Below are 13,408 nucleotides of genomic sequence, written 5' to 3' on the forward strand. Positions count from 1 at the left end.
ACCATTGCTATTACTATTACTATTATTCAGGTTAAGGCTGTGATTTAAAATCAACAACAGGAATCTTTTCTCTGTGAGTACTGTCACATCAAAACGTGTTCTTCCAACCCTTCTCCTCCCACAGATGCCTAGAAATCTTCCCAAACACCATAAGACAAGTCTTTACAGGGATAGGGCTTACTTCTTCTGCTCTGTTTTCTCCTCAGTGATTCAGGATCTGCTGAGTTATCTGTCACAGTACCTGATAGTATCACAGACTGGAGTGCCATGACTTTCTGCACATCAGAGACCCATGGGTTGGGAATCTCAGAGACCACCAGCCTGCGAAGCTTCAAGCCCTTCTTTGTGGAACCCATCTTGCCCTACTCCATCTTCCGGGGAGAGTCATTTCCCCTGACTGTCAAAGTTTTCAATTACCTGAAGCAGTGCATGGTGGTGAGTGGCTCCCTCCAGAATCGGTGTTGGGCAAGGGAATGTGTGGTAACCATACTTTAGTGACTGAGGCCCTCTTCAGAAATCATCTCTTCAGAAATCTCCACACACCTCTATCTCTGTCCAGGTTTTCCTTCCCGATAATCTCAACACTGTAGGGTTGTGATGCCCGTGGGCTGTTGGTGGCCCACAGGTATTGCAACAGGGCCATTATCAAACTCACCCTGGGTCTAAATGACATTTGGATCAAGGAGCTTAAAATAGCAGTTCTGTAACCTGAATTCCCTTTCGTTTCACCTCTAGCTCCAGCTTAGCCTAATGAACTCCAGTGATTTTGAATTTGTGCATGCAAATGTCAGGTTCACCGTTTGTCTGTGTCCCGATTCAGCAAAGACATTTTTCTGGGATGTGAAAGCTACTAAGCTAGGTAAGAGGAGGACAAGGGAGGGGCAGGGTCTCAAGCAGGAATGGGACTGGTCTGGAAGGGAGAGTGACCTGTTATGGGAACCATAAATGAGCAGCCTTAGGCTGAACAAACTGAAATGTAGGCACTGATGTGCCACCTTAAACTTTTGTTCTCTAGGGAAGGTGAATTTCACCGTCACTGCGGAGGTGATTGATCAGAAAGATGTGTGCACTGAGAGTACAGCTGTTGTGCCAGAGTCTGGAGGGAAGGACACAGTGGTTAAACACCTGCTGGTGAAGGTCAGTGTGCTTCAGGTTCCTGGTGGGATCAGAACTGGGTCAGACTCAATACAGCCTGGTGGGGTGGGTCTAGGAAGGGAAACCCCGCTTGTCTGTTGGCACATTTCCCAATGAGGCTAATCAAGGAGAGGTTCTTACGGTAGGTTGTGTAGGGTTGAGAGCTGAATACCACCAGTCTGGATATGCTTGGTAGGACAGAGACATCAGAACTGATTGCTAGCAAGGCAATGTAGTCAGAGGCCATGCAGCAGCTAAGAAACCTGCTTCCCAGCAAACCTTCACCAGCAACATGCATATCCCTGCTGTCTTTTTAAAGCCCTTTGCAAAGCCCATGAGGATGGAAATCTTGCAGGAAGGTGGGGTGCTGTGCAGCTGATATCTCAATTATTGCTCCTTCTTCTGCACTGACTAGCCTTTTCCCCACCAGGCAGAGGGGCTGCTGGAGGAAAAGACCCACACCTCGCTCCTGTGCCCTAAAGGTAGGTGCAGATACCAGAGAGATAGGGACCAGCTTAGAACTGGGGCAGTACGTGTGTGAGAACCATGGAGACCAAACAGAAGCAGGGTGGTCTGTGAACAAATCCAGGAGCATCTAGAAGAGCATGGAGAGGGGCAAGTCGGGGATTTTGGAACTTTTATGGAGAGGCAAAGCCATTCAGCTTTACTCAGTAGCACAAGCTCTTGGCAGCACAAAGCTGCCACATGACAGAGTCACACATCAGTGGGTGGCCTGATCTTTGTGTCACCCTCTCTTTTCAAGGCTGACTTCAGTACAGATGAGGTGATTCCAGCCTTTTTTACACCATCTCCTGCGGATGCCTGAGGCTCTGCACTCTCCCTCCTGCCTGTTGCTATGCTGATGCTTTTGCCGTTTGCAGGAACTTCAGCTTCAGAGACAATCACTTTCACTTTGCCAGAGAACATGGTCCTCGGGACAGAGAGAGCCCACATCTCTTTCTTAGGTGAGATCCAGAGGGGACTTAGAAAGTAAGAGTTTTTCCTGCAGGATTCTTTTCTTCTAGTGCTGCTTCTGTAACTTCTGTAGCGGCGTAACAAGAGGAAATGTGTACAGGGAGGTGTAATATTGGGTCCCGATTCTTCCAGAGAGTCATCCAGTCCTGATCTCTCTTATACAAGTGACACTGGGCTAGATGGGCTTGTAATTTCGCCAAGCCAAGAGACATAGATGAGTACCATATTGCTATTATTACAGGGCTGCACCTTTGATCATATAGCTCTGCATGGCCAGAGCCCTGTAGACATTAAAGTCACCTTAGTGTGAACAGAGGTGAACTGAGCCCACTTTTAGCAGGTTATCTGGAGAATCAGTGAGCACAGATTTTTTTATATGCCAGAATATGTAAAGCTGCCAAAGCTGTGATTCTGTTGTACAGGTGACATTTTGGGGACAGCACTGGACAACATAGATGAGCTCCTCCAGATGTCCAGTGGTTGTGGTGAGCAGAACATGGTTCATTTTGCCCCCAATGTCTTTATCACACGATACCTTCAAGAGACAGGACAACTGACTCCGGAAATCAAACAGAAGGCAATTGGCTATCTGGAAAGTGGTGAGTGTATTTCTGCTCATGCTGGGTTATCAAGCTGGTGATGTTCATTACACTAGGTTGTACAGTGGGGACCTCAGGAGAAAGGTGATGCTGAAAAGGATTGGTACAGCGTCATTCATGTGATGCCATGGGAATTACAGTGTTGTGAATCAGGCTGCCGTGTCTCAGCTAAACAAAGGGTTCAAGACACCTTTAAAAGCTCTTTGCTGAGTTCCTCTGAGACAATGCTTTCTATAATGATCTGCAAACTTATTGTCAGGGCAGATTGTCACCTTGAGAACATGCCAGACACAGAAAATTTTCACTACTTCCACTCTCTTCCTGCAGGATACCAACGGCAGCTTCTATATAAACACGCAGATGGCTCATATAGTGCCTTTGGGGAAGGAAGCGAGCCAGGGAACACATGGTAAGCACGGATGTCCAGACAGAGTTGAGGAACAACAGCCTGACCTGGTCAGGCTCAAGCTGTCCTGGATTTTGGCCTGGGGAACATAAGGGTTTCTGGAGATGTGCAGGTATTTCATATGGACACCACTTCTGAGGGTTTTTGGAAGAGCACCACGAGACAGTGAACTGACCTGAGGTACTGCTGTTTGACCGTTTGTGTTTGGACACCCCAAACAAGCCTGCTTTTGAAAACTTGGCTGCAAAGCCTTCTTCTTCCCAGCTTTTCCAGTGTGCTTTGTTCCCAGAGGGGATTTGGGAAAGGGGTTGAGTGAGCAGCCTTTATACTTACCAAATATCAGCCCTCGTGGGTTTAAATCACAGATGTGGACTGTGTTGGAATTGGAAGAGGTCCAGGGGAGCACTGAACTGTCAGTGAATTTTCTATCTCAGACATCCTCTTTCTGCAAATGGGTGAATCTGAGCTTGAGTTTCAATAGCATCTATCTCATGTGCATTGTTTGAGTTCTCAGTCTGCTCAGAGGCTCTGACATGCTGGCATTTCTCCAGGGATGAGATAACAGAAAACACAGAGACTTTTGTCTCCTTCTGGAGATGGATGTCAGTAACTAATTCAGTCTGATTTTCTTCACCCTTCCTTGGCTCTAGGCTGACTGCCCTTGTCCTCAAGACATTCAGCCAAGCCCAGGACTTCATCCATATAGATGAGCAGAACATAAAGGATGCTGCCAGTGCCCTGATTAAAAGTCAGAATCCATCTGGCTGTTTCAAGAGTGTGGGGAAACTCTTCAACAATGGCCTGATGGTATGACATACTCTGGTTGTTTATTGGATACCTCAGGGCTGCTTCACTTTCTGGCCCAATGTGGGTGCCAAAAACAAATGAACCCTGCTGCAGGAGGGTGGCTCTGATGTGCTCAAGGTCACCCTTGAGTGACAGTCAGGGCTGTGCTTAGTCATGGTTGCATTTTTGTTATTCCCTTGGTAAACAGCTTCCTTTCCCATTGCTGAACTGCTGTTTCATCCTTCAGTCTGAGTTTCTCCCTGTACAGAGAGAGTCAGAAACGGAGTAAATGGTGATTAATCGCAGCCACCCATGTAAGACTCACCTTACCAGGGATGTGCCTTACTCAGTCAGAAACACAGCACTTGTACATGCACAGACACACACACACAGCACCACCAAAGCAGAGCCTGCAGCAGTTCAATGCACCGGACCTCAGATAATTACTCCTCCAAGTGAAGAGGGTGGTACCTTTCATTTCCCCTTGCAAAAGCTATGTTTTATTTTGGTCCTCCACACCCTTGCCGCTCGTTCAGGCACTCAGCTGAGGTGCTACTGTGCAGCTGGGTTGTGGGAATATCACTTTCCCCTGGTGCTGAAATCTGCTGCTGCAAATCCTTTGCAGGGAAGGGGAAAGGGAAAAGGGAATGTGTTCTGTGTTCAGCAGAGGGTGATAAGCTACACAGAGGAGCTTGAAGTGCTGTTTTTGGGAAATGGGACCTGCTAGAATAGGTACCAGCTGTGGCACTTCTTTAGCTAAGGAATGGGACCAGCGCTGTTGTCTCTGCTGGCTTGGAGTTCACTCAGTGGGCAGAAATCTGCTCTTTTCTCATGGCATCTCTCCTCTTCTGTTTTGTGGTGGCTGCAGGGTGCAGTGGAGGAAGGACTGGGGCTGAGCTCTGCCATCATCACAGCTCTCATACACGCTGGGACACCACGCTCTGTGAGTAACAGCAGCAGGGACACGCTGTGTGTGCAGCCGTGCTGCAGACAGTATAATGGCACCCTGCTTTTGTTCACACAGGAGTGCAGGAGTGTTTCCTCCCTGTGTGTCCTGTCCCTATTTCCACCCTCCCCTGCACACATCAAGGCTGCATTCCCTCCCCATACACCCTGCTATCAATTGGTGTGCTTTTACTTGCATCCTAGGACCCAGCTGTGCAGAAAGCTCTGAAATGCATAACGGACCTGGTCAATGCTGACAGCAGCAGTTCCAACCTCTACAGCCTGGCACTAGCTGCAAATGCCTTTGCAGTAGCAGGTGATAAGGCACTGAAGCAGAAAATCCTCAAAAGACTGGATAAGGCAGCCATAAGATCAGGTACCAGAGACTGCAGGACAGGCGAGAGGGGTGTTGGCAGGACTGTGTGGAGAACTCAGGGCTGAATCACCAAGAGAATGTGGGGCAGGAGGGGGGGAACACTGGCAGAGCTCTGGGGAGAGCCCAAAGCTTGGATAGCCTCTGTTTGCCACAGGCTATATCCATACTGTGAGACAAACTTGCTCTGTGGGTGATATCACAGTCCTGATCTCCCAGTCATCCAAACAAGGGGAGTGTCATAGATATTGCAGAGCTCCTCCCCAGCCTGCAGGTCTGTTTTTTATTGGCAAAAGCAGGATGTGGAGGACAAATAGGAAAAGATGTACCCATATCTTGTCCCAGTTCATGTCTTTACTCAGTGCCTAGGAACTCCAAGGTCATTAGATACAGCTACAGGTTCAATAAGTCTTCCTACACTCCACCTCTAGATGCCCAAATATTCTGGAGTCAACAGTCCAAACAGGAAGAAGATTCCCTACATTGGTATCGGGCTCCATCTGTTGATGTGGAATTGACATCTAGTATCCTCATGGCTCACATTTCAAAGTCAAGCTTGTCTTCAGATGAAATCAGAAAGGCATCCCAGATTGTGTCATGGCTCATCAAGCAGCAAAACCCTTATGGAGGCTTTGCTTCAACCCAGGTAATCCCCTGGGGCCATTGGCAGTAAAGAACCTGCTGTCAGCTGTGGTTTTGTATTAAAAAAAAAAAAAAAAAAAGTTTTTTTAAAAAAAAAGATTTTAAAAAACGTATGGATTTACAAGCTCCTGGGTGTTGATGAGGGGTAAATATTTGTATTGCTCTGAGTTAATCCTGTGCTAAAAGTCCAAGGGGAAATCTCAACCAGGGAGGGAAAAGCTAAGGACTGGGATGCACAGGAAACAAGGATTCTCTTTTGCCAACTATGCATCTTTTCCATCAGGACACCGTGGTTGCCTTGGAAGCCCTAGCCTTGTATGCAACCAAGACCTTCAGCAAGGATGGCCCTGATCTTCAGGTTTCTCTCTCCTCTGAGGGCTTCAGTAAAAACATCCGAGTAGACAATACCAATCGCCTCCTGCTGCAGACAGTGGAGCTGCCTGCCATTCCCAGAGATTATACAGTGCATGTACAGGGCCATGGGTGCCTTTTCCTGCAGGTAATACCAGTCCTGGGACAAAAGGTCTGTCTGGGGAAAAAACATGGAAGCTGGGGCCCTCTATCTTGCTGTTAAGTGAAGACTGAAAACAGCCTGCTGCAGTGATTTGCAAGAGTGTGGGGCTTCAGAAAAAGCGCAACTCTTTGCTCAGTCAGATTATGACAGGAAAAGGGGTAATGGTTTTAAGCTAAAAGAGGGGAGATATAAATTAGAGGTTAGGAGGAAATTCTTCTCTCAGAGGGTGGTGAGGCACTGGAACAGGTTTCCCAGGGAGGTTGTGGATGCCCTATCTCTGGAGTTGTTCAAGACAAGGTTAGATGGGGCCCAGAGCAACCTGATCTAATGGGTGGTGTCTCTGCCTATGGCAGTAGGGGTGGAACTAGATGATTTTTGAGGTTCCTTCCAACCTGAGCCACTCTATGATTCTGTGATGATTCTATGATTTGGGACTGGTAGGAGTAGCTGGGATCCAGCAGGGAGGAAACTGCAGTTCCCAAAATGAAGTCAAGATCATCGCCACCCAGTCAGAGCTGTATTTCTGCTCCAAGGAGTGCAGTGACCACCACCAGGAGCAGCACAGTAGCATCACCTCTGCTTCTGCCACATTATTTTCTCTTACACCAGTGCAAGACAGAAAATGGCAGCAAAAGACTAGACAAGGATACTCACCATCAAAAAATTGCTGTTTTTTGCCAACTAGCCTCATTATGTCCTGACAGGCAATTCTGCAGTACCACATCCCTCCACCGAGGAAGGACCTCACCTTTGCTGTGTCTGTGCAGACAGAGTGCACAGCACCCGACGCCACGCAGTTTCCTGTCACCGTTCACGCTCGGTAGGAGACACTCAGTTTCCCCTCTCCTCCCCTGTGCTAAGAGGCTCCTGGCACTACACCAGTCTCTTGATAGCCAGGATTCCCCTATATTCAGGAGGTCCAAGAGCTAAGATGTCCCTGTTCTTTTAACTATGCCACTCCTCAGCTGGGTGGAAGGTACAGGGCCATGGAGGGATGAGTTGGGCTGTAGTCCTATCTCATCATCATGCCAGTCATCACAAATTCTCCCAAGCTCTGTGGGTCTCACCTCCTTCTAAGACTAGGTCCCAAAACACTAGTGTTGTGAAGGTCCTGTGGGATTTCCTAAGTCTCCCTCCCTCCTGGTTAGCTGTCACATCACTCTCCTCTGCTTTACCATTTCCTGATTTGGGACAGAAACTACCAACAGGACAAGAGGAGGATGTGATATTCCCTGCCCTGACTAGAGAAGGAAACTCCATAAGCCCTCAAAGGAATAAAATTCTCCTAGGCTGAGCATAATTAAAAGATAAATCAGGGGAAACACAAAAATTTATCATAGTGCAGAAGCAGGAGTATCTGTGGAGATCATGGCTCAGAAAGTAACATTAGTGCTGTCCCCTGGGTTCCTGCTGCAGCTACACAGGGAACCGTGTGTCCACCAACATGGTCCTGATCCAAGTGGAGCTGCTGTCTGGATACAGCCCCGTGGCAGATTCACTGGATGAGGTGAGACCACAAGTTTGTGTCCAGCTGGGATGGGAGTGGTGGCAGATGTGCGTTGTGCAGGTTTCTATGCAGAACCATCATCATTTCTGTGGGCAGAGAAACATTGTTCTTTTCCTTCTAGTAAATCTTTACACCCAGAGTCTCTTCCAAGCCACACAGTGATCTTCACCTTTTCTTCCTACTGCCTTTTCCTACCCCAAGCACTTTCTTAGCCATATGAACATTTTACCCATGCTAAGGTCAAATATCCCTGAATATTTCTGCTTCCTGATAGAGTTTTTCTGACTTTTTTTTTTTCAGCTAAAGAAAATGCCCTTAGTGAAGAAAGTTGAAAGTGAAGCTGACCGAGTCGTTCTTTACCTGGAGGAAGTGAGTGAATTTAGATTAATGTCATCATTAAGAGGACTGTGGGCTGGCAGATAGCTTTTAGCTTACTCATGCATTTTGGCTCTATTATTATATTAAGTATTGAGAACTGCTGTTCTGCGTACCAGCCACATTTGCTAACCTGGAGAAGTATGTGTGTCAGCCTGCAGTATTTCAGCTTTAGAGACTGTATATGGGGCCACTTAAGTGAAATGCAGCTAACTGATGGTAAGACTACATCCGCTGGCACTGTTCAGAGACTGCTGAAAGTCCATATACAGTGTCTGATCAGGACTGGAGAGGTAGGAGTATCCACCCAGTAAATTCAAGCCAGTCTGAATTCTTAGAAAGCCCTTAAGTGGCTTGAATTTAGTAGGGCACATCCTGGATTGCACATGGAGTTTGCCAAGATCACCCAAAATTAAACCAGGTGGTTGTGTGAGCTGCAGTGCTCACTCCACAGCCTCATTAATCAACAGATTATCGACCACTCCAGGTTTTCTCTGGCTGTATGTAGACATATAGCCAGACCAGCCTGGCTGAACAGAGAACTGTGGCTTGAGCTTAGGAGAAAAAAGAGGGTTTATAATCTTTGGAAAATTGGGCAGGCCACTAGGGAGGACTATAAGGATGTAGCGAGGCTGTGCAGGGACAAAATTAGGAAGGCCAAAGCTCATCTGGAGCTCAATCTGGCTACTGCCGTTAAAGATAACAAAAAACGCTTTTATAAATACATCAACACAAAAAGGAGGACTAAGGAGAATCTCCATCCTTTACTGGATGCGGGGGGAAACTTAGTTACAAGAGATGAGGAAAAGGTGGAGGTGCTCAATGCCTTCTTTGCCTCAGTCTTTAGCGGCAATACCGGTTGTTCTCTGGATACCCAGTACCCTGAGCTGGTGGAAGGGGATGGGGAGCAGGATGTGGCCCTCACCATCCACGAAGAACTGGTTGGTGACCTGCTACGGCACTTGAATGTGCACAAGTCGATGGGGCCGGATGGGATCCACCCAAGGGTACTGAGAGAACTGGCAGAGGTGCTGGCCAAACCACTATCCATCATTTATCAGCAGTCCTGGCTATCGGGTGAGGTCCCAGCTGACTGGCGGCTAGCAAATGTGACGCCCATCTACAAGAAGGGCCGGAGGGCAGACCCGGGGAACTACAGGCCGGTCAGTTTGCCCTCAGTGCCAGGGAAGCTCATGGAGCAGATCCTCTTGGGAGTCATCATGCGGCACTTGAAGGGCAAGCAGGCAATCAGGCCCAGTCAGCATGGGTTTATGGAAGGCAGATCCTGCTTGACGAACCTGATCTCCTTCTATGACAAAGTGACGCACTGGGTGGACGAGGGAAAGGCTGTGGATGTGGTCTACCTTGACTTCAGCAAGGCTTTTGACACCGTCTCCCACAGCATTCTCCTCAAGAAACTGGCTGCTCTTGGCTTGGACTGGCGCACGCTTCGTTGGGTTAAAAACTGGCTGGATAGCCGGGCCCAAAGAGTCGTGGTAAATGGAGTCAAGTCCAGTTGGAGGCCAGTCACTAGTGGCGTCCCCCAGGGCTCGGTGCTGGGGCCGGTCCTCTTCAACATCTTCATCAATGATCTGGACGAGGGCATTGAGTGCACCCTCAGTAAGTTTGCAGATGACACCAAGTTAGGTGCGTGTGTCGATCTGCTCGAGGGTAGGAAGGCTCTGCAGGAGGATCTGGATAGGCTGCACAGATGGGCTGAGGTCAACTGCATGAAGTTTAACAAGGCCAAGTGCCGGGTCCTGCACCTGGGGCGCAATAACCCCAAGCAGAGCTACAGGCTGGGAGATGAGTGGTTGGAGAGCTGCCAGGCAGAGAAGGACCTGGGAGTGATGGTGGACAGTCGGCTGAATATGAGCCAGCAGTGTGCTCAGGTGACCAAGAAGGCCAACGGCATCCTGGCTTGTATCAGAAACAGTGTGACCAGCAGGGCTAGGGAGGTGATCGTCCCCCTGTACTCGGCTCTGGTGAGGCCGCACCTCGAGTACTGTGTTCAGTTTTGGGCCCCTCGCTACAAGAAGGACATCGAGGTGCTTGAGTGGGTCCAAAGAAGGGCGACGAAGCTGGTGAGGGGCCTGGAGAACAAGTCCTACGAGGAACGGCTGAGGGAGCTGGGCTTGTTCAGCCTGGAGAAGAGGAGGCTCAGGGGCGACCTTATTGCTCTCTACAGATACCTTAAAGGAGGCTGTAGAGAGGTGAGGGTTGGCCTGTTCTCCCACGTGCCTGGTGACAGGACGAGGGGGAACGGGCTAAAGTTGCGCCAGGGGAGTTTTAGGTTAGATGTTAGGAAGAGCTTTTTTACTGAAAGGGTTGTGAGGCATTGGAACAGGCTGCCCAGGGAGGTGGTGGAGTCACCATCCCTGGAAGTCTTCAAAAGACGTTTAGATGTAGAACTTAGGGATATGGTTTAGTGGGGACTGTTAGTGTTAGGTAAGAGGTTGGACTCGATAATCTTGAGGTCTCTTCCAACCTAGAAATTCTGTGATTCTGTGATTCTGTGATATATATAGCAAAAGAAACACGAGCTGGCATGAATTTAAAATTCTGAATTTCCAAGGAGCACTTCTACTGTTCTGTGATTCTTTATATCAAGCTGTCATTCAGCCTAACCAAGTTATCCTCATAGAAAGCTGGTTATTGTAATGCATTAGACTTGCAGGAGGACTGCTTTTGTTACACGTACAGCACAGGGCAGAGAAAGATTTCAGCTCCAGCTGCCTGGTAGCACAAGATGGAACTGACCATCAACATCTTGTGTAACTACCATCATCCAACAGATGTTAATCCACAGCTTGGATGTGGCTGCTTCATGGTGAGAGTTGTGTGAGGCTACAGAATAAGAGCTGATGCAATAGGACTTCATATAAGCAAGTAGCCACTGTGGCAAAATACATGAAGGAGAAGAGCTGGATGGGAATGTGGGATTGGTTGGGAATGCCAACTCTGTATTTATATACTGAATGCACATTGACTCTGTGGACTTGATGCCTTTCATGAATTGAGTAAATTTTGGAGACACAAAATGGGAGATGGCCACAGAATGTGAAGTAAAAGGGTTTTTTTTGAGATGGACTAGAAGGCAGAGCAGATCTGCTGCAGTGGTGAGGTCTCCACAGCAGCCTGGGTGAGAGCAGGTGGAAGGGATTGTCTTACACGACTTTGGTTCTGGCTGTAATCTGTGCATCTCTTGGTCTTAGCTGACTCGACAGCCTCATGCCTACACTTTGCTGATGCAGCAGGACATGCCAGTGAAAGACCATAAGCCGGCTAATATCAAGGTTTATGATTACTACATGCCAGGTGAGCTTAGATGCTGTACTGCAGAAATCACAGAAATGTCCCACTGGGAGGAACTTTCTGAAGCTGTCTTTCTGAAATTAGGCTTTCTGGTCTATGACAATACCATCCCTAGCATGTTTATTTAACCGCCCCTTAGAAACTCTCTAGTGGTGGACTTACCCTCTTGGGCTTCAAAACAGTGGATTTTTCTTTCTCTGGACTCAGAACTTGCAAACCTGAAGTTGGCATGTGGCTCCACTTAATGTCTCTTCCAACAAGAGACAGGCGAGAAGCTTGGAGCCATGCTTTTGTACACTCATTTTGTGGGAGGCAACAAGGGAATGGACTGTAGTCACTGTGGTGAGGGGATGGCTTGGAAGAATGACAGTAATAATTTGTTCCCTGAGATCTTTAGCAGGAGGAAAAGCTGGAAATGTGTCTATGATTGTTATTACTTCAGAAAGTGGGGAGTCCATAACGATAACTGACCTGTTTGGAACTTAAGGCTTCAACAGCTCACCAACCCCGTAGCCTGGGTGAATCCAAGCTAGCTGCAGCACCGAATCTTTGCTACATGCAAGTGGTTCCATGTGTCAAAGCAGAGGGGAGACGTGGGCTGTAAGCTAAGGGGACACCTCTTCTAGAAACAGAGGCATAATGCTGGGTTGCTTTAGGGAGTTTTTGGAAAGTGTATCTCACTAGTACGTTTTCCTCTCCTCTTTCAGAAGAAACAACGGTGATCAGCTACAATGCTCCCTGCACATGAGGTGAGGGCTGGACACCTGTTTTGTCTTCACAGGCACAGTTCTGAAGAGTTTGGAGAGGGAGGGGGATGCAGGCAAGGGCTCTTGGTCAAGAAACTTTCGACACCACACACTGAGGGTAGGGAACAATTAGCGAGGTTAAGGGTGAATTCCTGTGTCCCAGTGGTTAAACTGAGGAAAGGGAGAATTGAATTTGAAGTGGAAAATTTGAGGTGACCAGCTCTTAATAGAGCTGAAGGCATGTTTCGTAAAACAAGGGTTGACTGTCCCGAGTCTTACCACCAGTCCTGGCATTTTGTATTGAGTATACTTAACACAGTTCCTATTTGTGTTATTTGTCCTGCAATTCTGCAACCCTCCAGACCTGTCCATGCAACATGCTGTGTCAGCTTTACTGCAAGGCCTGACTTCTTTTCAATGCCAAGCCTTCTGCAGCCTTCTGAGCTGTGCCAGGGAATGGATACCTGTCCCATCCCGCTTCCAGGCTGGGCAAAGGCAATGCTTGAACTCTGAGTGTCTGGTCATGTTCTAAACTTTGCTGCATCCCCATGCTTCCTTGTCTTCAGTCCACAACATGGAGAAAAACACCTGCTTCATGGGTCACCTGTGGGAGACACACAGCCCTGCCCTGGGATGCCTGCCACAAGCCCCACATTCTTGGTGAAGATGCTGCTGCAGGCTTTGTACAGGCAGCTAAGATGCACTTGTAGGACAGCCAGAGAGAGCTCTGTCCTTGGCAGTCTTGTTTGGTCACGAGGCACAAAATAAAGCCCTTGAGTTCCCAATGTTTAGTTTTAATACTTCTGGAACACAGACTTTTTTGTCCTTTTTTTTGTCTCCACAGGAACAGGAACAGACATTCTCTGCAGTCTCTGTCCATCAGTCCTTTGTCATCCCTGCTAACAGCCACCACATGGAGATGAGAAACAAAGAGAAAATACTTGAAATTACCTTCTGAGCAATTAGTTTCCTAAAGGCTAGGACTATCCCAGCTTTCTTATTAAAAGTCAGTAGACTAGAAGTGTCTGGTTGAGTGATCATTCAGGTTTACTGTTTTTCTTCCAAACTAGGAAAATCATCTTTAGGAGAAC

The 13,408-nt window shown here is 48.0% G+C and overlaps 1 protein-coding gene across 1 annotated transcript in view; it reads left to right on the forward strand.

Annotated features, from left to right (window-relative positions):
* The window catches only part of LOC101795637 (alpha-2-macroglobulin-like protein 1), a 28,274-nt gene extending 14,936 nt beyond the window's left edge, over positions 1 to 13,338 (forward strand). The window contains exons 19-36 of the mRNA XM_038172945.2: positions 207 to 435; positions 736 to 859; positions 1,016 to 1,137; positions 1,565 to 1,616; positions 2,016 to 2,099; positions 2,532 to 2,708; positions 3,036 to 3,117; positions 3,765 to 3,921; positions 4,769 to 4,843; positions 5,050 to 5,221; positions 5,650 to 5,864; positions 6,144 to 6,359; positions 7,079 to 7,194; positions 7,791 to 7,881; positions 8,182 to 8,250; positions 11,472 to 11,574; positions 12,279 to 12,320; positions 13,162 to 13,338. Of these exons, the coding sequence (XP_038028873.2) occupies positions 207 to 435; positions 736 to 859; positions 1,016 to 1,137; positions 1,565 to 1,616; positions 2,016 to 2,099; positions 2,532 to 2,708; positions 3,036 to 3,117; positions 3,765 to 3,921; positions 4,769 to 4,843; positions 5,050 to 5,221; positions 5,650 to 5,864; positions 6,144 to 6,359; positions 7,079 to 7,194; positions 7,791 to 7,881; positions 8,182 to 8,250; positions 11,472 to 11,574; positions 12,279 to 12,319 (2,125 nt within the window). The 3' untranslated portion in view covers position 12,320; positions 13,162 to 13,338. The remainder of the gene's footprint in view (positions 1 to 206; positions 436 to 735; positions 860 to 1,015; positions 1,138 to 1,564; positions 1,617 to 2,015; positions 2,100 to 2,531; positions 2,709 to 3,035; positions 3,118 to 3,764; positions 3,922 to 4,768; positions 4,844 to 5,049; positions 5,222 to 5,649; positions 5,865 to 6,143; positions 6,360 to 7,078; positions 7,195 to 7,790; positions 7,882 to 8,181; positions 8,251 to 11,471; positions 11,575 to 12,278; positions 12,321 to 13,161) is intronic.
* Positions 13,339 to 13,408: the final 70 nt, after the last annotated feature.

Source organism: Anas platyrhynchos, chromosome 1 (genome assembly GCF_047663525.1).
Source record: "Anas platyrhynchos isolate ZD024472 breed Pekin duck chromosome 1, IASCAAS_PekinDuck_T2T, whole genome shotgun sequence".
NCBI classification, from domain to species: domain Eukaryota; kingdom Metazoa; phylum Chordata; class Aves; order Anseriformes; family Anatidae; genus Anas; species Anas platyrhynchos.